At 50.8% G+C, this 24,256-nt stretch overlaps 1 protein-coding gene across 1 annotated transcript; it reads right to left on the bottom strand.

Annotated features, from left to right (window-relative positions):
- Positions 1-4,687: 4,687 nt before the first annotated feature.
- erfl1 (Ets2 repressor factor like 1) lies at positions 4,688-14,621 on the bottom strand. The gene is made up of 5 exons (XM_088905842.1): positions 14,558-14,621; positions 14,229-14,463; positions 9,156-9,339; positions 6,290-6,422; positions 4,688-5,373 (listed from the first exon to the last, which is right to left on the bottom strand). Exons 1-5 carry the CDS (start codon positions 14,619-14,621, stop codon positions 4,688-4,690), a joined length of 1,302 nt encoding a protein of 433 aa, XP_088761968.1.
- Positions 14,622-24,256: the final 9,635 nt, after the last annotated feature.

Raw genomic sequence — 24,256 nt, 5'->3', positions numbered from 1 at the left:
GAGTGTCCAGTCAGTGTGTCTGTATTAACCCCTCTCTCTCAGTGCAGTGTTAATGTACTGGAGTGTCCAGTCAGTGTGTCTGTATTAACCCCTCTCTCTCTCAGTGCAGTGTTAATGTACTGGAGTGTCCAGTCAGCGTGTCTGGATTTACCCCTCTCTCTCTCAGTGCAGTGTTAATGTACTGGAGTGTCCAGTCAGTGTGTCTGTATTAACCCCTCTCTCTCTCAGTGCAGTGTTAATGTACTGAAGTGTCCAGTCAGTGTGTCTGTATTAACCCCTCTCTCTCAGTGCAGTGTTAATGTACTGGAGTGTCCAGTCAGTGTGTCTGTATTAACCCCTCCCTCTCTCAGTGCAGTGTTAATGTACTGGAGTGTCCAGTCAGTGTGTCTGGATTAACCCCTCTCTCTCTCAGTGCAGTGTTAATGTACTGGAGTGTCCAGTCAGTGTGTCTGTATTAACCCCTCTCTCTCTCAGTGCAGTGTTAATGTACTGGAGTGTCCAGTCAGTGTGTCTGTATTAACCCCTCTCTCTCAGTAACAATAACTAATCATTGTTTCATTGAATTGTTTCCATTCTGTTTGGTTTGTATTGAATATGTTTAGCTCAGTGGAGTCCTGTCTGTGTTGAAAAGTGCAGTAAAGCTCAGTAAGATCAGGGTAAAAGCACAGTACAGTGCAGTAAATCCCAGTGAGATCAGAGTAAAAGCACAGTATACTGCAGTGTATCACAGTGAGATTATGTCAAAATGTGCGATGGAAAAATAAATGTAATTATATCCCCCTCTGGTGGTAGAATCTGTTAATGACAGCCTTGGTGATTTGGCAATGAGAAATACTGTACTTGTCCCATTGGGACTTCATTGAGAAATTTGCTTAGCAGGCAGGTAAAAGACACAATACACAGTATGTTTAAAACAACATGAACTCAGTAATAAATAAGAAGCATATATGTATGATTAGAAAGAAAAATGAATGTACAAATAAAGTAAAATATTTAATCAATCGTTCAAATTAACAAGGTAATAATAACGATAATAATAATAATAATTGCTTACACTTATATAGCGCTTTACTCAAAGCACTTCACAGGTCATGGGGATCCCCTCCACCACCACCAGTGTGTACCCCCACCTGGATGACGCGCCAGTCCGCTCCCCACACACCAGCTCTCAGTGGGGAGGAGAGCAGAGTGATGGAGCCAGTTCAGATTAATGGGAGGCCATGACTGGTGAAGGCCAGGGGGGAATGTGGCCAGGACACTGGGGTAACACCCCTACTCTTTTAGACAAACACCCTGGGATTGTTAATGACCAAGGAGAGGCAGGACCTCAGTTTTACATCTCATCTGAAGGACGGCGCCTGTTTACAGTGTAGTGTCCCCGTCACTATAGTGGGGCATCAGGACCCACACAGACCGCAGGGTGAGCGCCCCCTGCTGGCCCCACTAACACCTCTTCCAGCAGCAACCTCAGCTTTCCCAGGAGTCTCCCCTCCAGGTACTGACCAGGCTCACACTGCTGGGCTCCAGTGGGCTGCCAGCTGGGAGCTGCAGGGTGACATGGCTGTTGGGTGAATAGCTATGGGAATAAAGTATTGGGTAGAATTTAAGATAGAGAAACTGTTTTAGTGTTATATATTAGTGTTATAAAGTATCTCTGTTTATTTTATATGTAATAACTTTCCACAGCTGTGGAGCTACAAATGTGGTGATGATGATGAAGGAGTGTTAGTGTGAAGATACAGATGAGCTGGACACACATCACTCTCACACAACACTCCAGATATAATAATATTCACACAGTGCTTTAATCTGCAGAACTCTTTTTATTGCTTTAACTGATACAAGTTTAAGTTTCACTCCTGTTTTTTACAATAGTTAATAACAGAGAAAATGTTTAAAATCTCACTGTGTGTGATGCGTCTGTATACAGAGTATGGCGATGTATATTTACAGCAGGGGGGGATGTGAGGGGGTGCAGGGGGGGTGGGGTGTGACTGAGTTTAAACTTTTCCACGACTGGAGAACAGAAACCCCTCTGACACCTCAGTGAGACTGCATTCCACAGACATCTGTGAGGCCAGTGCGTCATCACATTTAAAAACACTTCTTTGTATTAGTCAAGTCACAGATCCACACAGTCCTGTGGGTCACCTTGCTTGAACCCTGAGCTGATCAGGCTCTGTCATGGTTTCACCCACAGCTGGTGTCATGAGTTACGGTACCAGCCTCTCTGTGCCCAAACCTGCACTCACTGGGCTTTACTGCACTGTACTGTGCTTTTACCCTGATCTCACTGGGCTATACTGCACTGTACTGTGCTTTTACTCTGATCTCACTGCGCTTTACTGCACTGTACTGTGCTTTTACCCTGATCTCACTGGGCTTTACTGCACTGTACTGTGCGTTTACCCTGATCTCGCTGGGCTTTACTGCACTGTGCTTTTACCCTGATCTCACTGGGCTTTACTGCACTGTACTGTACTTTTACCCTGATCTCGCTGGGCTTTACTGCACTGCACTGTGCTTTTACCCTGATCTCACTGTGATTTACTGCACTGTACTGTGCTTTTACCCTGATCTCACTGTGATTTACTCCACTGTACTGTGCTTTTACCCTGATCTCACTGTGATTTACTGCACTGTACTGTGCTTTTACCCTGATTTCACTGTGATTTACTGCACTGTATTATACTAATGGCTTTACACAGATAGATTTCTTGGTAGAGATATTATAGAATCAGTATATTAATGCAGCAATAGGCTGGAAATGGAATATACTGTATAAAAGTTATTCAATTATTTCAATCTGGAAAAGTGTTACATAAAACAGCCACTAGATGGGGATGTACACCTTGTTTCCTAACACAGCAGCAGCCAGCGGGCGCCTCCAGTGTGGTTCCTATAAACATCCTGACTCTATAAGGGCTGTGTCTCTCCCTGTAACACTGACACAGATCACAGGGAGACTGGGGCTCCTTTAAAGCTCTCTGCTCCAGACTGCAGGGAGATGAGTATCCTGACTCTATAAGGGCTGTGTCTCTACCTGTAACACTGACACAGGTCACAGTGAGACTGGGGCTCCTTTAAAGCTCTCTGCTCCAGACTGCAGGGAGATGAGTATCCTGACTCTATAAGGGCTGTGTCTCTACCTGTAACACTGACACAGATCACAGTGAGACTGGGGCTCCTTTAACGCTCTCTGCTCCAGACTGCAGGGAGATGAGTATCCTGACTCTATAAGGGCTGTGTCTCTACCTGCAACACTGACACAGGTCACAGTGAGACTGGGGCTCCTTTAAAGCTCTCTGCTCCAGACTGCAGGGAGATGAGTATCCTGACTCTATAAGGGCTGTGTCTCTACCTGCAACACTGACACAGATCACAGTGAGACTGGGGCTCCTTTAAAGCTCTCTGCTCCAGACTGCAGGGAGATTAATAACTCCATTCTATTATCTGGTATACTGACCTAGCAGATCCTGGTGTTGGGGGATTTTATTTGATCCCTCCAATTAATTGACCAGTTAAGGGCCAATTAAGTAATTAGGAGTGACGACGGAATGAATGTGTTTGTGATACAGCCAGAATTTGGATTACTGAACTCGCCTCCCCCCTCCCACACCTTGGACTGGAGCTGTGGGGAAAACTGGAATTTAGAACACATGTGGGAGCAACGTGGTCAGGCAAAATTCACTTTAAAGAACATATTAATTTACAAAAACTTTGTTGACAAATTGACAGACTGTGTGTGTGTAACAGAATTTTAAGAGAAAAGAGGAACAGGCAGACTCAGAGCAGAGGGCTGTTAATTACTGGAACCATTAACGAGGTCAGACATCAGGCAGCAGAATTCTTGCTGCAGAGGGGGAGAGAGGGGCAGATCGAGGGAGAGAGGGAGAGAGGGAGGGTGAGAGAGGGGCAGATCGAAGGAGACAGGGAGGGCGAGAGGGGGCAGATCAAGGGAGAGAGGGAGACAGGAAGGGTGAGAGGGGGCAGATCGAGGGAGAGAGGGAGACAGGGAGGGCGAGAGGGGGCAGATCGAGGGAGAGAGGGAGAGAGGGAGGGCGAGAGAGGGGCAGATCGAAGGAGACAGGGAGGGCGAGAGGGGGCAGATCGAGGGAGAGAGGGAGACAGGGAGGGCGAGAGGGGGCAGATCGATGGAGAGAGGGAGACAGGGAGGGCGAGAGGGGGCAGATCGAGGGAGAGAGGGAGACAGGGAGGGCAAGAGAGGAAGGGGATAGCAGAGAGTAACAGAGAGACAGGGATTAGACCAACCATCTTCCCCAGAACACATCTAATCCCAGAATTCCCACATCTGTCAGAAGCAGAACAATGTCCAGGTCTTACAGGGAGAGGAATCTCAGCAGAGCTGCAGCCCAGTCTGATCTCCTGTCACAGCCTGAGGAGCAGGCACTGAGCCTCTCCAATACTATTTCATACGTCGGTAATGTCTGCAAATGTGTTTGCTCATTGTTCTTGCTTTGGCAACACTGTGAATCACTGGTCAGGCTTCAATATTGAATTTGAATTTGACAGGAGGGAAGGAGAGGCAGGGAGACATAGGGAGGAAGAGAGAGAGGGGCAGGAGAGGGAGAGAGAGACAGGCTAGAGAGAGAGCGATGGGGGAGGGAGGGACAGGCCGGGGGTGACTGTGGGGCGCAGGGCGGGAGAGGGGGTGCTGCCTGTGGTATTAGCTGTGTGAGCTGGGCTGGGTGCTGTCGGCGCCTCTGTGGTGGACACGCAGTCTCTCCGCCAGCGCTGCCCGGGGGACCCCGGTGGGGGAGGGGCAGGGGGGCAGCGGCGCGGGCGCTGCGCTCGTGTCAGGAGTCCCAGAGAGCCGCTCGCCGGGGGGGGCCGCGAAGTCGGCCGCCTCGTTCTCGTTGTCCGAGCTGCACTCGCTCAGGTCCGTGATCTCCAGCTCCGAGTCCGACTCCGGGTCCGGCTTGACGGCGCCCCTGCGGTCCAGGCCGGCCGGGGGAGCCCCCAGAGCCAGGCCCAGGCCCGGGGCCGGGCCGCCGTCGCCCCTCTCGCCACCCCCCGCCCCGCCCAGCACGTCCGCGGTCCGGCCCAGCGAGGGCAGCGCGCCGGCGTACGGGGGCACGCCCAGCCTGCCCCCCTGGCCCGCCGCGGCCTCGCCGGCGCCCCCGCCCACCCCGGGCAGGAGGCCGGAGAAGGGGTTGGGCAGCTGGGACAGGGGGCCCTGCAGGGGGCTGGGGTAGAAGTGCGAGGGGTAGAGGGAGCCCGGGCCCAGCTTGGGGCTGTTGAGGGAGAAGGCCCCGGGCAGGTAGGGGCTGAAGCCCCAGGTGTAGTCGCTGAAGGAGGGGCCGCGGCCGTAGGGGCTCAGGAGAGAGGGTGGCTTCGAGTAGCAGGGGGCACCTGCGGACAGCAGACAGGGGAGGGGTCACCAGGAACCACGGCGACAGCAGAGACACAGACTGCAACAGCCACAACCACTGTGACTGCAACAGCCACAACCACTGTGACTGGAACAGCCACAACAACTGTGACTGGAACAGCCACAACAACTGTGACTGGAACAGCCACAACCACTGTGACTGGAACAGCCACAACAACTGTGACTGGAACAGCCACAACAACTGTGACTGGAACAACTGTAATTTCTCCCATTCTCCATCCCACTCCCACTCTGCTGCTCTGTCTCTCCACTCCTCTATGCCTCTCTCTCTGTCTGCTCTGTCTCTCTCTCTTCCCTCCCTCCCTGCACTCTTGACTCAGGGCTGTAGGTGTGTGAGTGTGTGAGTGTGTGTGGTGCGGTGTTTGATACTGGCTCTAATTTGCAGGCCGGCAGTATTACCCTGCGCCCAGCAGTCACATGAATATTGAATCACAGCGCGCAGGCTGCTCGCTTGCTTAAGAACACTGGGTAATGGGGCGCCACAGGCCAGACCCCAGCCCGCGCGCAATTAGGGCAGCCAGGCCTTTCAGGACGGGGATGGAGGGAGAGAGGAGGTTCCTGGGGACCTGCGGTGTCTGCACACGCTCTGTGTGTGTGTGTGTGTGTGTGTGTGTGTGTGTGTGTGTGTGTGTGTGATTCTTATTCTTATTCTTACAGTGTCATTCATTTAAGATGAAGAAATGTGCACTGATTGTCTCCCTCTCCTGCCATTCCAGACCAGCCACACTCTCTTCCCCTCTCCTTCTCCTTCCCTCTCCCTGTCTCCCTGACTTCCTGTCTTCCTGACTTCCTGATTCCCCGTCTCCTGTCTCCTGTCTCCTGTCTCCTGTCTCCCTCTGTCCCTCACCCAGCCCTCCGTCTGACCACCTCTCTCACCGGAGCTGAGGAAGGGGAAGGCGGTGTCCAGTCTCAGTTTCTCAGACTCTGGGGTACCTGGTGCACCCCCTCTCTCAAATAGACCCCCCCGACCAGACGAGTCCGGTAACCGTGGGAACAATGACTGCAGAGCCTGAGAGATACACAAAGAGAGAGAGAGGGGTTAATACAGACACACTGACTGGACACTCCAGTACATCAACACTGCACTGAGAGAGAGAGGGGTTAATACAGACACACTGACTGGGCACTCCAGTACATTAACACTGCACTGAGAGAGAGAGGGGTTAATACAGACACACTGACTGGACACTCCAGTACATTAACACTGCACTGAGAGAGAGAGGGGTTAATACAGACACACTGACTGGACACTCCAGTACATTAACACTGCACTGAGAGAGAGAGGGGTTAATACAGACACACTGACTGGGCACTCCAGTACATTAACACTGCACTGAGAGAGAGAGGGGTTAATACAGACACACTGACTGGACACTCCAGTACATTAACACTGCACTGAGAGAGAGAGGGGTTAATACAGACACACTGACTGGACACTCCAGTACATTAACACTGCACTGAGAGAGAGAGGGGTTAATACAGACACACTGACTGGACACTCCAGTACATTAACACTGCACTGAGAGAGAGGGGTTAATACAGACACACTGACTGGACACTCCAGTACATTAACACTGCACTGAGAGAGAGAGGGGTTAATACAGACACACTGGCTGGACACTCCAGTACATTAACACTGCACTGAGAGAGAGGGGTTAATACAGACACACTGACTGGACACTCCAGTACATTAACACTGCACTGAGAGAGAGAGGGGTTAATACAGACACACTGACTGGACACTCCAGTACATTAACACTGCACTGAGAGAGAGAGGGGTTAATACAGACACACTGATTGGACACTCCAGTACATTAACACTGCACTGAGAGAGAGAGGGGTTAATACAGACACACTGACTGGACACTCCAGTACATTAACACTGCACTGAGAGAGAGAGAGAGAGAGAGAGAGAGAGAGGGGTTAATACAGACACACTGTGTTCACTGGAAGGGAAGTACAGTATTTGTTTGTTCTGTGTGTGTTATATGAGTTCTTTACTGGTGTGTTCCTAATAAAATGGCCAGTCTCAGTGGATATGTTGAGCGGAACGCGTGTCAGTTTCCTGATCATCAGCAAGGTCATAACAAAAGAAGGAGAGCAGGATCAGAGGATCAGAGGAAGGGAAGGACTCCAGTCAGTCTCTCCCTGGAGGCAGACCCGGAGGAAGAGGGATTTTCCTGGATCGCAGTCGATAGCTGCTGCATGTACGAGTGTGCGCTGGAGCCCAGAGAGCAGCGACAGCTCGCTGATCCCTGGGTCTTAACGAGCTCGCATTTCATTAGCATCCATTCATGTTTTCATTTATTTTTTAAAAAGAAAATATCGACCGGGGGGATTGTATCCACCTCAAGGAAGGAAGACAGGGAGCCGAAGAATACGGTCTGTGGAACCCCTCTCTCTCTCTCTGGCGGAGTAAGTGCCTGTAGACCCTCTCTCCTTCTCTCGCCCCCTCCCTGCCTGTCTCTCTCCCACTTAGTGCAGGATGATGTGTCTGTCTGTGTGTCTCTCTCTTATTCAGAATCAGTGTGTCTGTCTGTGTGTCTCTCTTATTCAGAATCAGTGTGTCTGTCTGTGTGTCTCTCTCTTATTCAGAATCAGTGTGTCTGTCTGTGTGGCTCTCTTATTCAAAATCAGTGTGTCTGTCTGTGTGTCTCTCTCTTATTCAGAGTCAGTGTGTCTGTCTGTGTGTCTCTCTCTCTTATTCAGAATCAGTGTGTCTGTCTGTGTGGCTCTCTCTTATTCATAATCAGTGTGTCTGTCTGTGTGTCTCTCTCTTATTCAGAATCAGTGTGTCTGTCTGTGTGGCTCTCTTATTCAGAATCAGTGTGTCTGTCTGTCTTTCTCTCTTATTCAGAATCAGTGTGTCTGTCTGTGTGTCTCTCTCTTATTCAGAATCAGTGTGTCTGTCTGTGTGTCTCTCTCTCTTATTCAGAATCAGTGTGTCTGTCTGTGTGTCTCTCTTATTCAGAATCAGTGTGTCTGTCTGTGTGTCTCTCTCTTATTCAGAATCAGTGTGTCTGTCTGTGTGTCTCTCTCTTATTCAGAATCAGTGTGTCTGTCTGTCTGTCTTTCTCTCTTATTCAGAATCAGTGTGTCTGTCTGTGTGTCTCTCTCTTATTCAGAATCAGTGTGTCTGTCTGTGTGTCTCTCTCTTATTCAGAGTCAGTGTGTCTGTCTGTGTGTCTCTCTCTTATTCAGAATCAGTGTGTCTGTCTGTGTGTCTCTCTTATTCAAAATCAGTGTGTCTGTCTGTGTGTCTCTCTCTCTTATTCAGAATCAGTGTGTCTGTGTGTCTCTCTCTTATTCTGGGATAGTGCATCTGTCTAGCTGTCTCCCTCTCTTATTTAGAATAAAGGTGTCTGTAAGCATCTATCTACTTTTCTTTCTCTCTTATTCTGTGGTAATGTGTCTGTCTGTGCCTGTCTAGCTGTCTCTCTCTCAGTGCAGGATAATGTGTCTGTCTAAGTGTCTCTCTCTCTTCTCCCATATTAATGTGTAGAATCAGTGTGTCTGTCTACCTGTCTCTTTCTCTTAATCTGGGATAGTGTGTCCGTGTCTGTCTACCTGTCTCTCTCTCTTAATCTGGGATAGTGTGTCTGTGTCTGTCTACCTGTCTCTCTCTCTTAATCTGGGATAGTGTGTCTGTGTCTGTCTACCTGTCTCTCTTTCTGCTTCTCTGTCTGTTTGGCTCTCAGCCTGTCTGCCTGCCTGCGTGTCTGTCTCTGTCCGTGTCTCTGACCTCAGGCGTGAGCGGGCTGCAGTCCGGCGCCGGTGACCCACTGAAGTGATTCTGGGCCAGAAGGAAGGGAGGCCCAGCCATGTCCAGCAAGGGGTAGTTCACCAGAACCACTTTACTGAAGTTAAACTTGTAGGTGAAACGTTTCCCCTTCGTCTTGTGCAGAATACGCTTGTTATAGTAATATCTGAGAGAGAGGGAGAGAGAGAGGGGTTAATACAGACACACTGAAGGGACACTCCAGTACATTAACACTGCACTGAGAGAGAGAGGGGTTAATACAGACACACTGACTGGACACTCCAGTACATCAACACTGCACTGAGAGAGAGAGGGGTTAATACAGACACACTGACTGGACACTCCAGTACATTAACACTGCACTGAGAGAGAGAGGGATTAATACAGACACACTGACTGGACACTCCAGTACATTAACACTGCACTGAGAGAGAGGGGTTAATACAGACACACTGACTGGACACTCCAGTACATTAACACTGCACTGAGAGAGAGGGGTTCATACAGACACACTGACTGGACACTCCAGTACATTAACACTGCACTGAGAGAGAGAGGGGTTCATACAGACACACTGACTGGACACTCCAGTACATTAACACTGCACTGAGAGAGAGAGGGGTTCATACAGACACACTGACTGGACACTCCAGTACATTAACACTGCACTGAGAGAGAGAGGGGTTAATACAGACACGCTGACTGGACACTCCAGTACACTAACACTGCACTGAGAGAGAGAGGGGTTAATACAGACACACTGACTGGACACTACAGTACACTAACACTGCACTGAGAGAGAGGGGTTAATACAGACACACTGACTGGACACTCCAGTACATTAACACTGCACTGAGAGAGAGAGGGGTCAGTACAGACACACTGACTGGACACTCCAGCACATTAACACTGCACTGAGAGAGAGGGGTTAATACAGACACACTGACTGGACACTCCAGTACATGAACACTGCACCGAGAGAGAGAGGGGTTAATACAGACACACTGACTGGACACTCCAGTACATGAACACTGCACTGAGAGAGAGAGGGGTTTTGTGTTAGTCAGGACTGAGGCTGAGGTTTGTGAGTTACAGCTGGAAGACTCTGCCCTAAATTGAGCAATTAACTACAGCTAATTTGTAATCATCAGCTGCTGACGACAGGGTTAATGAACAAGAGGGCAGGATTAATGAGGGCGGGGTGAGAGTGGAGTGAAAAAGAGAGGGAGTGAAGGGGGAGGAAGGGGGGAATGAGAGGAAAGAAACAAGAGTGAGATAATAGAGTGAAACACAGAGGAAGAGGGAGCATCTGGGTGCGTGGTGAATGGAGGAGGTGAGACAGAAAGAGTGAGACAGCAAAGGTAAGAGCAAGAGTGCAACAGTGAGAGAGTGAGACAGCACCAGAGACAGAGAGAGAAGGAGACAGCGCCAGAGACAGGGAGAGAGTGAGACAGTGGGAGAGCACGACAGCGCCAGAGACAGACGGAGTGAGACAGCACCAGAGACAGACAGAGTGAGACAGTGAGAAAGTGAGACAGCACCAGAGACAGAGAGAGTGAGACAGTGAGAGAAGAAGACAGCACTAGAGGCAGAGTCAACAGCACCGGGTGCGAGCTGCTCCAGCTCTGTCAAGGGCTGGGCCTGTACATCGTCAAGGGCAGGACCAGAGGGGACTCTCTAGGCAGTGTGGTGGACTACGCCATCACCGACCTGGACCCCTCCTGTATCAGTGCCTTCACTGTCAGGCCACAAACTCCCCTCTCTGACCACAGCCAGATCACACTCTACATGAAGAGAGCACACCAGCACAGAGACACACTGACACAGCCCAGCCAGCTGTACGACCTCCACCAGGCGTACAGATGGGACACAGACAGCCTGGATGAATACCAGAGAGCATCTGGAAAATCAGACTTTATTGACTACTTCCCTAATTACTCTATATCACACCAAGAAAACAGGCAGAAATCTGGCTGTAAAAGATTCTAAAAAGATTTAATTTTCTATATCAAAAAGAATAAATGCAAAACACACTGAACAAAACAAAAGCAAAAGAAAAATGGTCTGGTACAGACTGCAGAAACAGCAGAAAAGCACTGTGTGGACGAGCAAAGCAAAAAAACACACAACCACACAGTGAGATACTGGGAGATGGTGACACACTGCAGACACACTCCAAAGACGAAAAGAAACACAAGCATGAACACACAACTCTCAGCCATCCAGGAATCAATAAAGCAAAACTGTTTCTGGGAAAGATGGAATAATTTTTAAAAAATCAAAAAACAGTACAATCGCCCATCCAGAATGGATCAGTCTGGAAAACCTCATTTGAACATCTCTACCATCAGATCCCAAACACAGAAGCACTAGACCAAAACAACAGACTGTATGTGGGAAACTGAAAATATTCCAATTGGCTATCAAAGACAACCCAAGCCCCCTAAACTCTCCAATCGCTGAGCAGGAGCTACTAGACAAACTCCAGGCCCTCAGACCACGCAAGGCCGGTGGCCAAGATGGAGCTGATAAGATACTGAGACACAGCAGCTTGTAGCTGCAGCAAGCCCTGCTCAAACTCCTCAACCTCAGCATGAAACCGGCTGTTTCCCTGGGGCCTGCAGTCAAGGACTGATCACGCCCACCTAGAAGACTGTGACAGACTGGACCCTAACAACGACCAAGGCATCTGTGTGGACAGTAACTTGGGGACGGTATCCTGCAGTATCATGAATACCCAATTACTGGCCTTCCTTACCGAGCACCGTGTCCTGAGCAAGAGTCAGACCGGCTTCCTACCAAACTGCTGCGCATCAGATCATATTTACACCCTACACACACTTACTGTATATAGTAAATGAGCATGTCCACCAAACAAAACCTAGAAAAATATATGCATTCTTTATTGATTTCAAAAAAGCATTTGATTTAATTTGGCCCAAAGGACAGTTTAAAAAAAATTCGTCTTAGGGGTGTAGGAGGTAAAGTCTACAATTTAGTTAAGTCAATGTACAGTACTCAGGCAGTGAAAATCGGTAACAAAAGGAGGGAATTCTTCACTCAGGGCTGTGGGGTGAGACAGGGCTGCAGCCTGAGCCCATCACTGTTCAATATCTCCATCAATGAGTTAGCAGGAATGTTGGAACAGTCTGCAGCTCCTGGTCTCACACTACCCGACACAGAGATCAAGTTCCTGCTCTCTGCAGATGACCTAGTCCTGCTGTCACCACAGAACATGGGCTGCAGCAGAGCCTGGCACTGCTGGAGCAGGACTGTCAGACCTGGGCACTGCCAGCCCATCTGGACCCAGAACAGCAGAGCCTGGCACCGCTGGAGCAGTACTGTCAGACCTGGGCACTGCCAGCCCATCTGGACCCAGAACAGGGGCTGCAGCAGAGCCTGGCACTGCTGGAGCAGTACTGTCAGACCTGGGCACTGCCAGCCCATCTGGACCCAGAACAGGGGCTGCAGCAGAGCCTGGCACCGCTGGAGCAGGACTGCCAGCCCATCTGGACCCAGAACAGGGGCTGCAGCAGAGCCTGGCACTGCTGGAGCAGTACTGTCAGACCTGGGCACTGCCAGCCCATCTGGACCCAGAACAGCAGAGCCTGGCACCGCTGGAGCAGGACTGCCAGCCCATCTGGACCCAGAACAGGGGCTGCAGCAGAGCCTGGCACTGCTGGAGCAGGACTGTCAGACCTGGGCACTGCCAGCCCATCTGGACCCAGAACAGCAGAGCCTGGCACCGCTGGAGCAGTACTGTCAGACCTGGGCACTGCCAGCCCATCTGGACCCAGAACAGCAGAGCCTGGCACCGCTGGAGCAGGACTGCCAGCCCATCTGGACCCAGAACAGGGGCTGCAGCAGAGCCTGGCACTGCTGGAGCAGTACTGTCAGACCTGGGCACTGCCAGCCCATCTGGACCCAGAACAGGGGCTGCAGCAGAGCCTGGCACCGCTGGAGCAGTACTGTCAGACCTGGGCACTGCCAGCCCATCTGGACCCAGAACAGCAGAGCCTGGCACCGCTGGAGCAGGACTGCCAGCCCATCTGGACCCAGAACAGGGGCTGCAGCAGAGCCTGGCACTGCTGGAGCAGTACTGTCAGACCTGGGCACTGCCAGCCCATCTGGACCCAGAACAGCAGAGCCTGGCACCGCTGGAGCAGTACTGTCAGACCTGGGCACTGCCAGCCCATCTGGACCCAGAACAGGGGCTGCAGCAGAGCCTGGCACCGCTGGAGCAGGACTGCCAGCCCATCTGGACCCAGAACAGGGGCTGCAGCAGAGCCTGGCACTGCTGGAGCAGGACTGTCAGACCTGGGCACTGCCAGCCCATCTGGACCCAGAACAGCAGAGCCTGGCACCGCTGGAGCAGTACTGTCAGACCTGGGCACTGCCAGCCCATCTGGACCCAGAACAGCAGAGCCTGGCACCGCTGGAGCAGGACTGCCAGCCCATCTGGACCCAGAACAGGGGCTGCAGCAGAGCCTGGCACTGCTGGAGCAGTACTGTCAGACCTGGGCACTGCCAGCCCATCTGGACCCAGAACAGCAGAGCCTGGCACCGCTGGAGCAGTACTGTCAGACCTGGGCACTGCCAGCCCATCTGGACCCAGAACAGCAGAGCCTGGCACCGCTGGAGCAGGACTGCCAGCCCATCTGGACCCAGAACAGGGGCTGCAGCAGAGCCTGGCACTGCTGGAGCAGTACTGTCAGACCTGGGCACTGCCAGCCCATCTGGACCCAGAACAGGGGCTGCAGCAGAGCCTGGCACCGCTGGAGCAGTACTGTCAGACCTGGGCACTGCCAGCCCATCTGGACCCAGAACAGAACAGAGAAGGAGATAGCACCAGAGACAGAGACAATGAGAGAGTGAGACAGCGCCAGGGACACGGAGAGTGAGACAGAGAGAGAAGGAGACAGCACCAGAGACAGAGAGAGTGAGACAATGAGAGAGTGAGACAGCGCCAGGGACAGGGAGAGTGAGACAGAGAGAGAAGGAGACAGCACCAGAGACAGTGAGAGTGAGACAGCGAGAGTGAGGCGGGTGAGGCACCTCAGTGCGCGGCTCAGCTTGTCGTAGTTCATGTGCGGTTTACACTTGCGGATGCCCCAGAGCCGGGCGACCTCGTCGGGGTCCTTGATGACGAACTCGCCGTAGTCGCCCTGCCAGGCGATGACGTTCTGGTACTCCTCCTTCTGCAGCAGCTCCAGGATGAAGTGCCAGAGCTGGATCTGCCTGGAGCCGGGGCTCGACTCAGGCTTGTAGGCCCAGTCTGGGAACGCTATGCCTTGGAGATATCAAGAGGGAGGAGTTAACAGAGAGAGTGACAGAATGGACACTAATGTACAGTAACACTGTACTGTCCAAAGATTGACCGTTACCTGGAGTCCAGAGTGCAGGTACAGGGGGGGTCAGGAGCAGATCACTCACACAGTTACAGTCCATAGCCAACCTGGGGCACACCTGAGAGAGAGAGGGGTTAATACAGACACACTGACTGGACACTCCAGTACATGGACACTGCACTGAGAGAGAGAGGGGTTAATACAGACACACTGACTGGACACTCCAGTACATTAACACTGCACTGAGAGAGAGAGGGGTTAATACAGACACACTGACTGGACACTCCAGTACATTAACACTGCACTGAGAGAGAGAGAGGGGTTAATACAGACACACTGACTGGACACTCCAGTACATTAACACTGCACTGAGAGAGAGCGGGGTTAATACAGACACACTGACTGGACACTCCAGTACATTAACACTGCCCTGAGAGAGAGAGGGGTTAATACAGACACACTGACTGGACACTCCAGTACATTAACACTGCACTGAGAGAGAGGGGTTAATACAGACACACTGACTGGACACTCCAGTACATTAACACTGCCCTGAGAGAGAGAGGGGTTAATACTGGACACTCCAGGACATGAACACTGCACTCTCTGTTCTACTGGACTTGTACTAACTCTCTCAAGTCCACTGCAGCTCTTCTCTCTGCTGTGTAAACTAGCACTTTTGGAAAGATGTTGAAAATGAAGCTGAAAGCCGTGGTGTCTCTCCAAGTGTGAGCTGCCCAGGCCTGGATCAGCACAGGCCCGCAGGAGCGCGGCGCGGGTCCGAGTCGGGGCGGGCGCGGGCGCTGGCGCGGGCGCGAGTGGACGCAGCAGGGCGCGCGCCTGTGTGTGTGGACTGGTGTGTGTTTTTCTTTGCAGTAATTTTCCGTTTGATTTCGGAGGTAATGCATTTTTTACAAATCAAAGAGGAAACTCTCCAGCCCCCCCCGGGCCCCCCCAGCAGCGGCGCGGAGATAACAGGCGCGGATCATTTCCTTGTTAGTTTTCATTCCCTTCCCTGGGCTTTCAACTTCCATCACCCGCAGGAACATTATAACAAGCTACTGGGGGAATAGAGCCAGGAACACACAGGCAACACGCACAGAGCCAGCGCACGCACACACAGGCCACAGCACACGCACACACACAGACTGTATACACACACACACAGACTGTATACACAAACACGCACAGACTGTATACACACACACAGACCAAGCACACGCACACACACACACAGACTGTATACACACACACAGACAACAGCACACGCACACACAGACTGTATATCCACACAGACTGTATACACACACAGCAGCACACTCACAAACATACAACAGCACCCTCACATAACCACACACATTTATATATACACAACAGCACATTGACACACAACCACACACACACATACAACAGCACACTCACACACAACAGCACAGACATACAACAGCACACTCACACACACACACATACATCAGCATATACACAACAGCACACACACAACAGCTCAGTGACAATGGGAAAGCCCAGCTGAGTTTTGCATTGAGAAGATGGAAGAGAGATGGATAGAGAGAGGGAGGGATACAGGTAGAGAGAGGGATAGAGAGAGGGAGGGATACAGGTAGAGAGAGGGATAGAGAGAGGGAGGGATACAGGTAGAGAGATAGAGGGATAGAGAAAGGGATACAGATAGAGAGGGTGGGACAGAGAGAAAGAGAGAGAATATTTTACTTTACTTTTTTTTGTTTTGTTTCATGTGAATTTCATTATTTTTATTTGCTTTGGCAACACTAATTGTACCAATCGGTCATGCTAATAAAGCACCTTGAACTGAACTGACAGAGAGAGGAGAGCAGGCCAGAGGTCTACTCTTCTCAAACCCCTGTCCGAACTCCATCAAACAGACACTCTGCAGCTCCCAGGCCAGGGGAAGCAGGAAGACTGGGCTGTGGGCTGAGAAACTGCAGCGTCTCCCAGGGAAGAGCTCAGCTTGCACCCAGGATCACAGCACTCTCACAGTGCACAGCCCACTCATGACACTCGCCCCACTAATAACACACTCTCTCTCACTCCAGTGTCTCTCTCTCACTCCAGTGTCTCTCTGACTCCACTGTCTCTCTCTCACTCCAGTGTCTCTGACTCCAGTGTCTCTCTCTCTCACTCCAGTGTCTCTCTGACTCCACTGTCTCTCTCTCACTCCAGTGTCTCTCTCTCTCTGACTCCAGTGTCTCTCTGACTCCAGTGTCTCTCTCTCTCACTCCAGTGTCTGTCTATCTCACTCCAGTGTCTCTGACTCCAGTGTCTCTCTCTCTGACTCCAGTGTCTCTGACTCCAGTGTGTCTCTCTCACTCCAGTGTCTCTCTCTCTCACTCGTGTCTGACTCCAGTGTCTCTCTCTCTCACTCCAGTGTGTCTCTCTGACTCCAGTGTCTCTCTCACTCCACTGGTGTCGGGGCGCCTGGGTGACTGACCCCAGTCTCGGAGGACTTGCTTTATGCGGAACCGCGGTGCCGGACACGCGAACAGTACCGGACCTCTTCCATCAGCGTGTTCGGAGGGTCCAGATTAAACAGCCCCGCCTGCTTCCGTCCGCCAGAAACTTTCTCGCAGAGCCGAAATCAGACGAGATCAAATATTACAATGGAGCGTGAATAATTCAGCCCAAACTCAAGTTCTGAGAGCGGGAACGCGGGGCTGGAGAGGAAGAGTCGGAGAGGTTTGGGGGAGGCGGTCGAGCGGCGTTAAGATAGAAGGGAATCAATCAATACGGTTAAATTATTCATTGTCATTAATTATCGATCGCCTTCCGCTCGCGGCTCGCCTGCTCTCCGAGTTGAAAGGCGGGAAGCGCGCTTTATTAACCGGCTCGAGCCTCATTGTTTCATATCCCGCGGCAAAGAGAGCGGGGATCCGCGCGCCGGAACACAGGGCCCTCGCGCATGTTTGGGCGCTGTCTCGCGGATCGATGCGGGATCAATGGCTCGCGCTCTGACTGAGAGCCGGAGAGCGCCTTTGATCTCGAGACTGAGAGATCAAACCGGCAAGACAGCGGCGCCAAGCGAAGATACTTCACACAGTCCTGGATTATCTCTCTCACACACACTTCACACAGTCCTGGATTATTTCTCTCACACACACTTCACACAGTCCTGGATTATCTCTCTCACACACACTTCACACAGTCCTGGATTATTTCTCTCACACACACTTCACACACACCTGGATCAAATTCAAATTCAAGGTGCTTTATTAGCACTCTCTAATTATCTGGATTATCTCTCTCACACACACTTCACACAGTCCTGGATTATTTCTCTCACACACACGTCACACAGTCCTGGATTATTTCTCTCAACCACACTTCACACAGTCCTGGATTATTTCTCTCACACACACTTCACACACACCTGGATCAAATTCAAATTCAAGGTGCTTTATTAGCACTCTCTAATTATCTGGATTATCTCTCTCACACACACTTCACACAGACCGAGATTATCTCTCTCAACCACACTTCACACACACCTGGATTATCTCACACACACACATTTCACACAGAATGAGATTATCTCTCTCAACCACACTTCACACATACCTGGATTATCTCTCTCTCACACACACACACTTTACACACACCTGGATTATCTCTCTCACACACACTTCACACAGACCGAGATTATCTCTCTCAACCACACTTCACACACACCTGGATTATCTCTCTCACACACACTTCACACAGTCCTGGATTATCTCTCTCACACACACTTCGCACACACAATTCACATAGTCCTGGATTATCTCTCTCACACACACCTGGATTATCTCTCTCACACACTTCACACAGACCGAGATTATCTCTCTCAACCACACTTCACACACACCTGGATTATCTCTCTCTCTCTCACACACACATATATATACTTCTCACACACCTGGATTATCTCTCTTACACACACTTCACACAGTCCTGGATTATCTCTCTCACACACACTTTACACACACCTGGATTATCTCTCTCACACACACTTCACACAGTCCTGGATTATCTCTCTCACACACACTTCACACAGTCCTGGATTATCTCTTTCACACACACTTCACACACACCTGGATTATCTCTCTCACACACACTTCACAGAGACCGAGATTATCTCTCACACACACCTAGAGTATCTCTCACATACACAGTTTACACGGTCCTGGATTATCTCTCACACACTCACTTCACACAGCAGAGTCACACTATGTTGTTTACAGTGTCTCAGGTGAAGCTGCCTCAGATATCGCTGCCTCTGCTGCTGGGGAGTCAGAGCTGAGGCCTCACACCTTTGCCTGGCGCCGGTCCAGTGCTCGTTTCCCAGAGCGACTGGGGAGGGAAGTCTACAAAGGAATGCAGGGATGGATGAATATTCATGATCCTCACTTCCTCTTGCTGTCATTCTGTTTTTGTCTCACTTGTGTTAAAAATGCCCTAAGAGAGAGCTGACATCTGTCCTGGGTCAAGAGCCAAAATCCTCCACGTGCTTCGGAGTGTGTTCTGCGGGTCTAGGCTCACAACAGTGCCATCTGTCTGCTTGAGGAGAAAAAGGCACATTCCCACATTCCTGCTCTCTCTGTATCCCTCTCTGTCTCCTCTCTCTAATACCCCTCTCTCTATCCCTCTCTTCTTCTCTAATAACCCTCTCTCTGTTCTCTTTTCTCCTCTAATACTCCTCTCTGTCACTCTCTGTATCTCCTCTCTCTAATACCCCTCTCTCTATCCTCCTCTCTCTCTATCCCCCTTTCTCTCTGCTCCTCTTTCTGTCCCTCCATCTGTTCCTCTTTCTATATATAACTCTCTCTCTCTATCCCTCTGTACCTCTCTCTCTATCTCTCTGTCCCTCTCTCTCTATATAACTCTCTCTCCCTTTCCCTCTCTCTGTAACTCTCTATCTCTCTGTCCCTCTCTCTCTATATAACTCTCCCCCTTTCCCTCTCTCTGTAACTCTCTCTCTATCTCTCTGTCCCTCTCTCTCTTTATAACTCTCTCTCTCTTTCCCTCTCTCTGTAACTCTCTCTCTATCTCTCTGTCCCTCTCTCTCTTTATAACTCTCTCTCTCTATCCCTCTCTATCTCTGTCCCTCTTTCTCTCACCCCCTTCCTCATGGGATCAGATCTCTGTGTCTTGCAGCTGAGATGTTGTAACCAGCTAATTAATGACCTAACTAACTTACCTTATCAGACAATCGATAAATCTAACTTCCCAAATTAACCACTGAAGAAGTCACCGCTGACAAAATCAATATCTCATAAATAAATCCCTCTATAATCTCTCCCTCTCTCTCGCACTCCCCCTCTCTTTCCCTCTCTGTGTGCGCAGCAATCTTGCATATTAAAATTCAATTGAAATCTGCTCCTGCCACCTCGGCTTCCACTGCCGCCACGGTGGCTGCTACTGCAAGTGACAGAGCTCATGCCGCTCCTCCTATTGCTCCTGCTTCTAATACTCCTACTGCTGCGACTAATACTTCTACTGCTGGCAATGCTACTACTGGTGAAGACACTGTTCATGTCACTGGCTCTGTTCTCAAGAGAAGAAAACTCTGCATGCTGAGACGTATAATTTCATATCCTCCTTCCGTCCCAGTTAAAAGGCTTGGAAATGGTATACAGGTACTGTATGAGCTTCTGTGAGCTTCAGGCCCAGGGACAGCACCAGACAGGTCTACTGTACTGGGAGCTTCAGGACCGGGGACAGCACCAGACAGGTCTACTGTACTGGGAGCTTCAGGACCAGTGACAGCACCAGACAGGTCTACTGTACTGGGAGCTTCAGGACCGGGGACAGCACCAGACAGGTCTACTGTACTGGGAGCTTCAGGACCGGGGACAGCACCAGACAGGTCTACTGTACTGGGAGCTTCAGGACCAGTGACAGCACCAGACAGGTCTACTGTACTGGGAGCTTCAGGACCGGGGACAGCACCAGACAGGTCTACTGTACTGGGAGCTTCAGGACTGGGGACAGCACCAGACAGGTCTACTGTACTGGGAGCTTCAGGACCAGGGACAGCACCAGACACCTGTACTGTACTGGGAGCTTCAGGACCAGGGACAGCACCAGACAGGTCTACTGTACTGGGAGCTTCAGGACCGGGGACAGCACCAGACAGGTCTACTGTACTGGGAGCTTCAGGACTGGGGACAGCACCAGACACCTGTACTGTACTGGGAGCTTCAGGACCAGGGACAGCACCAGACACCTGTACTGTACTGGGAGCTTCAGGACCGGGGACAGCACCAGACACCTGTACTGTACTGGGAGCTTCAGGACCAGGGACAGCACCAGACAGGTCTACTGTACTGGGAGCTTCAGGACTGGGGACAGCACCAGACAGGTCTACTGTACTGGGAGCTTCAGGACCAGGGACAGCACCAGACACCTGTACTGTACTGGGAGCTTCAGGACCAGGGACAGCACCAGACAGGTCTACTGTACTGGGAGCTTCAGGACTGGGGACAGCACCAGACAGGTCTACTGTACTGGGAGCTTCAGGACCAGGGACAGCACCAGACACCTGTACTGGGAGCTTCAGGACCAGGGACAGCACCAGACACCTGTACTGTACTGGGAGCTTCAGGACTGGGGACAGCACCAGACAGGTCTACTGTACTGGGAGCTTCAGGACCAGGGACAGCACCAGACACCTGTACTGTACTGGGAGCTTCAGGACCAGGGACAGCACCAGACACCTGTACTGTACTGGGAGCTTCAGGACCGGGGACAGCACCAGACAGGTCTACTGTACTGGGGGCTTCAGGACCGTTGACAGCACCCAATAGCAGTCCTGTGGGCTTCAAAAGAGCAGCAGGTATCTGTTATCGTTTACAAGAAACCAGAAAGAAAGAATTCTTCCACAAAAAACAATGATTTAAAGCATTGAAAAGAGGAAAGAAGAGATGATCTGTGCTAAGGATAGGTGCACACTGTGAGAAGCTGCCCGTGTGGCCGAAGCCCAGACCGGCCCTGTGTCAGCAGGAGAGCGAGCTGCTGGCCCGGCCAGCCTCTCTGTGCCTCTTTAATTAAAACAAGGCAGCAGCAGGCAGTCGATGAAAGGGATGCGCTAGTTTCCTAAAAGACCTGTTCCTCACGTCGCTGCACACATCCTGCTCTGTAATTCCCCCTTCCCCTCACTCCTAAACTACACCGAATCGATCCCTCATCCATCTTTCATCGCGCAGTTTAATAACACCGCTGTTTGCCCACATCAATCGCCTGATCGCCGGAGAAAGGCTTTGAAGTGCCACTTCTCCTCAGGTCTGCAGTGTGTGTGTGCGCGAGTGTGTGTGTGTGTGTGTGTGTGTGCGCGCAAGAGAGAGGGAGCGCGTGCTTGAATGAGTGCGCGTGTGTTCGTCAGCCCTTCTGGGTGTCAGTCAGACAGAGTGTCACCCTCTCAGTGTCACCTGGTCAGTGTGCCAGTCAGTGTGTTGCCTGGTCAGTGTGTCAGTCAGTCAGTTTGTTGCCTGGTCAGTGTGTTGCCTGGTCAGTGTGTCAGTCAGTCAGTGTGTTGCCTGGTCAGTGCGTCAGTCAGTCAGTTTGTTGCCTGGTCAGTGTGTCAGTCAGTCAGTGTGTCAGTCAGTGTGTCAGTCAGTCAGTGTGTTGCCTGGTCAGTGTGTCAGTCAGTCAGTTTGTTGCCTGGTCAGTGTGTTGCCTGGTCAGTGTGTCAGTCAGTCAGTGTGTTGCCTGGTCAGTGTGTCAGTCAGTCAGTTTGTTGCCTGGTCAGTGTGTTGCCTGGTCAGTGTGTCAGTCAGTGTGTTGCCTGGTCAGTGTGTCAGTCAGTCAGTTTGTTGCCTGGTCAGTGTGTCAGTCAGTGTGTCAGTCAGTCAGTGTGTTGCCTGGTCAGTGTGTCTATGTGTCAGTCTGTTATTTAGTCCTACTTGTTGGAACATGTAGATGTACTGCTGGACAGACAGGCTCTGTCTTCCTGAGAGGGGCTGCTGAACAGACCGGGGAACAGCGAGCACACGCACACACTCTTAAGTACACACTGACAGACAGCCTTTGATTCTGAACCCAGGTTTGATCCGCAGGAGAGAGAGGTTTGTAAACACATTTTTCACGGCCACATAGCCGAGGGGCACGAGAGTGAGCAGCGATGATGATGAGACAGAGCGAGGAGGAGGCAGTACAAAGCAACTCTGAGCAGAGAGGAGAGGAGCTGTAATGAGGCACAGAGATGCACACACACACACACAGACACACACACATCATATCACACACAGACACACATCACTCACACACACACACACACACACACACACACACACACACACACACATCATATCACACAAACAGACACACACATATCATATCACACACAGACACACATCACACACAGACACACACATATCATATCACACACATCACACACACAGACACACACATATCATATCACACACATCACACATCACACACACAGACACACACATATATCACACACAGACACACACATCATATTACACACAGGCACACACATATCGTATCACACACAGACACACATCACACACAGACACATAACACACATATCATAGTCCCAACACACACATCATGCTCACAATAGACACACCACAGACATCACACACTGATACACACATACACTACACTCACATCACACACAGGCACATACATTACACTCACACAATACACATGCATGACACACACACACAATATACATCATGCAGACATACACCACACACATCACACGAAGATCCACTCTCCCCCACACACAGACACACAGAGAGACAGAAGGGTTCGACTGAGGAAGAGAGGGGAGAGGAGGAGGAGCAGACAGCTCTTCCTGCAGGGGGTTACACACACTCGGTACAGGTTTGTTTATTTCTCTACTTCTCTATTTATCGTCTTTCCTTCTTTATTTACTTCCTGTAATTTGTTTAGCTTCGATTTTAGCTGCGCTAACAGCCGGCCCGTCGCTCCCTGTGCCCAGGGGAGAGGGAGAGGGGACGCAGGCACGTACCTGATGCTGAAGAGACAGCGTCCTGCCTCTCGCCTGTACCTGTCTCTCTCTCAGGTGTAACAGCACCCTACCCTGAACAGCTCAGCAGGCAGAGGGGCAGATGTACAGTATGTGATACAGATCAATTGTGGATGTAGATACAGACAGAAATGAGGCTGTAGGTCTTGATACTGACATACAGACAGGTGTAGATACAGACAGAAATGAGGCTGTAGGTCTTGATACTGACATACAGACAGGTGTAGATACAGACAGAAATGAGGCTGTAGGTCTTGATACTGACATACAGACAGGTGTCGATACAGACAGAAATGAGGCTGTAGGTCTTGATACTGACATACAGACAGGTGTAGATACAGACAGAAATGAGGCTGTAGGTCTTGATACTGACATACAGACAGGTGTAGATACAGACAGAAATGAGGCTGTAGGTCTTGATACTGACATACTGACAGGTGTAGATACAGACAGAAATGAGGCTGTAGGTCTTGATACTGACATACAGACAGGTGTAGATACAGACAGAAATGAGGCTGTAGGTCTTGATACTGACATACAGACAGGTGTCGATACAGACAGAAATGAGGCTGTAGGTCTTGATACTGACATACAGACAGGTGTAGATACAGACAGAAATGAGGCTGTAGGTCTTGATACTGACATACTGACAGGTGTCGATACAGACAGAAATGAGGCTGTAGGTCTTGATACTGACATACAGACAG

Source organism: Atractosteus spatula, chromosome 25 (genome assembly GCF_055471065.1).
Source record: "Atractosteus spatula isolate fAtrSpa1 chromosome 25, fAtrSpa1.hap1, whole genome shotgun sequence".
NCBI classification, from domain to species: Eukaryota; Metazoa; Chordata; class Actinopteri; order Semionotiformes; family Lepisosteidae; genus Atractosteus; species Atractosteus spatula.
The sequence above is the reverse complement of the archived record's forward strand: the minus strand, read 5'-3'. Positions and strand labels throughout refer to the sequence as shown.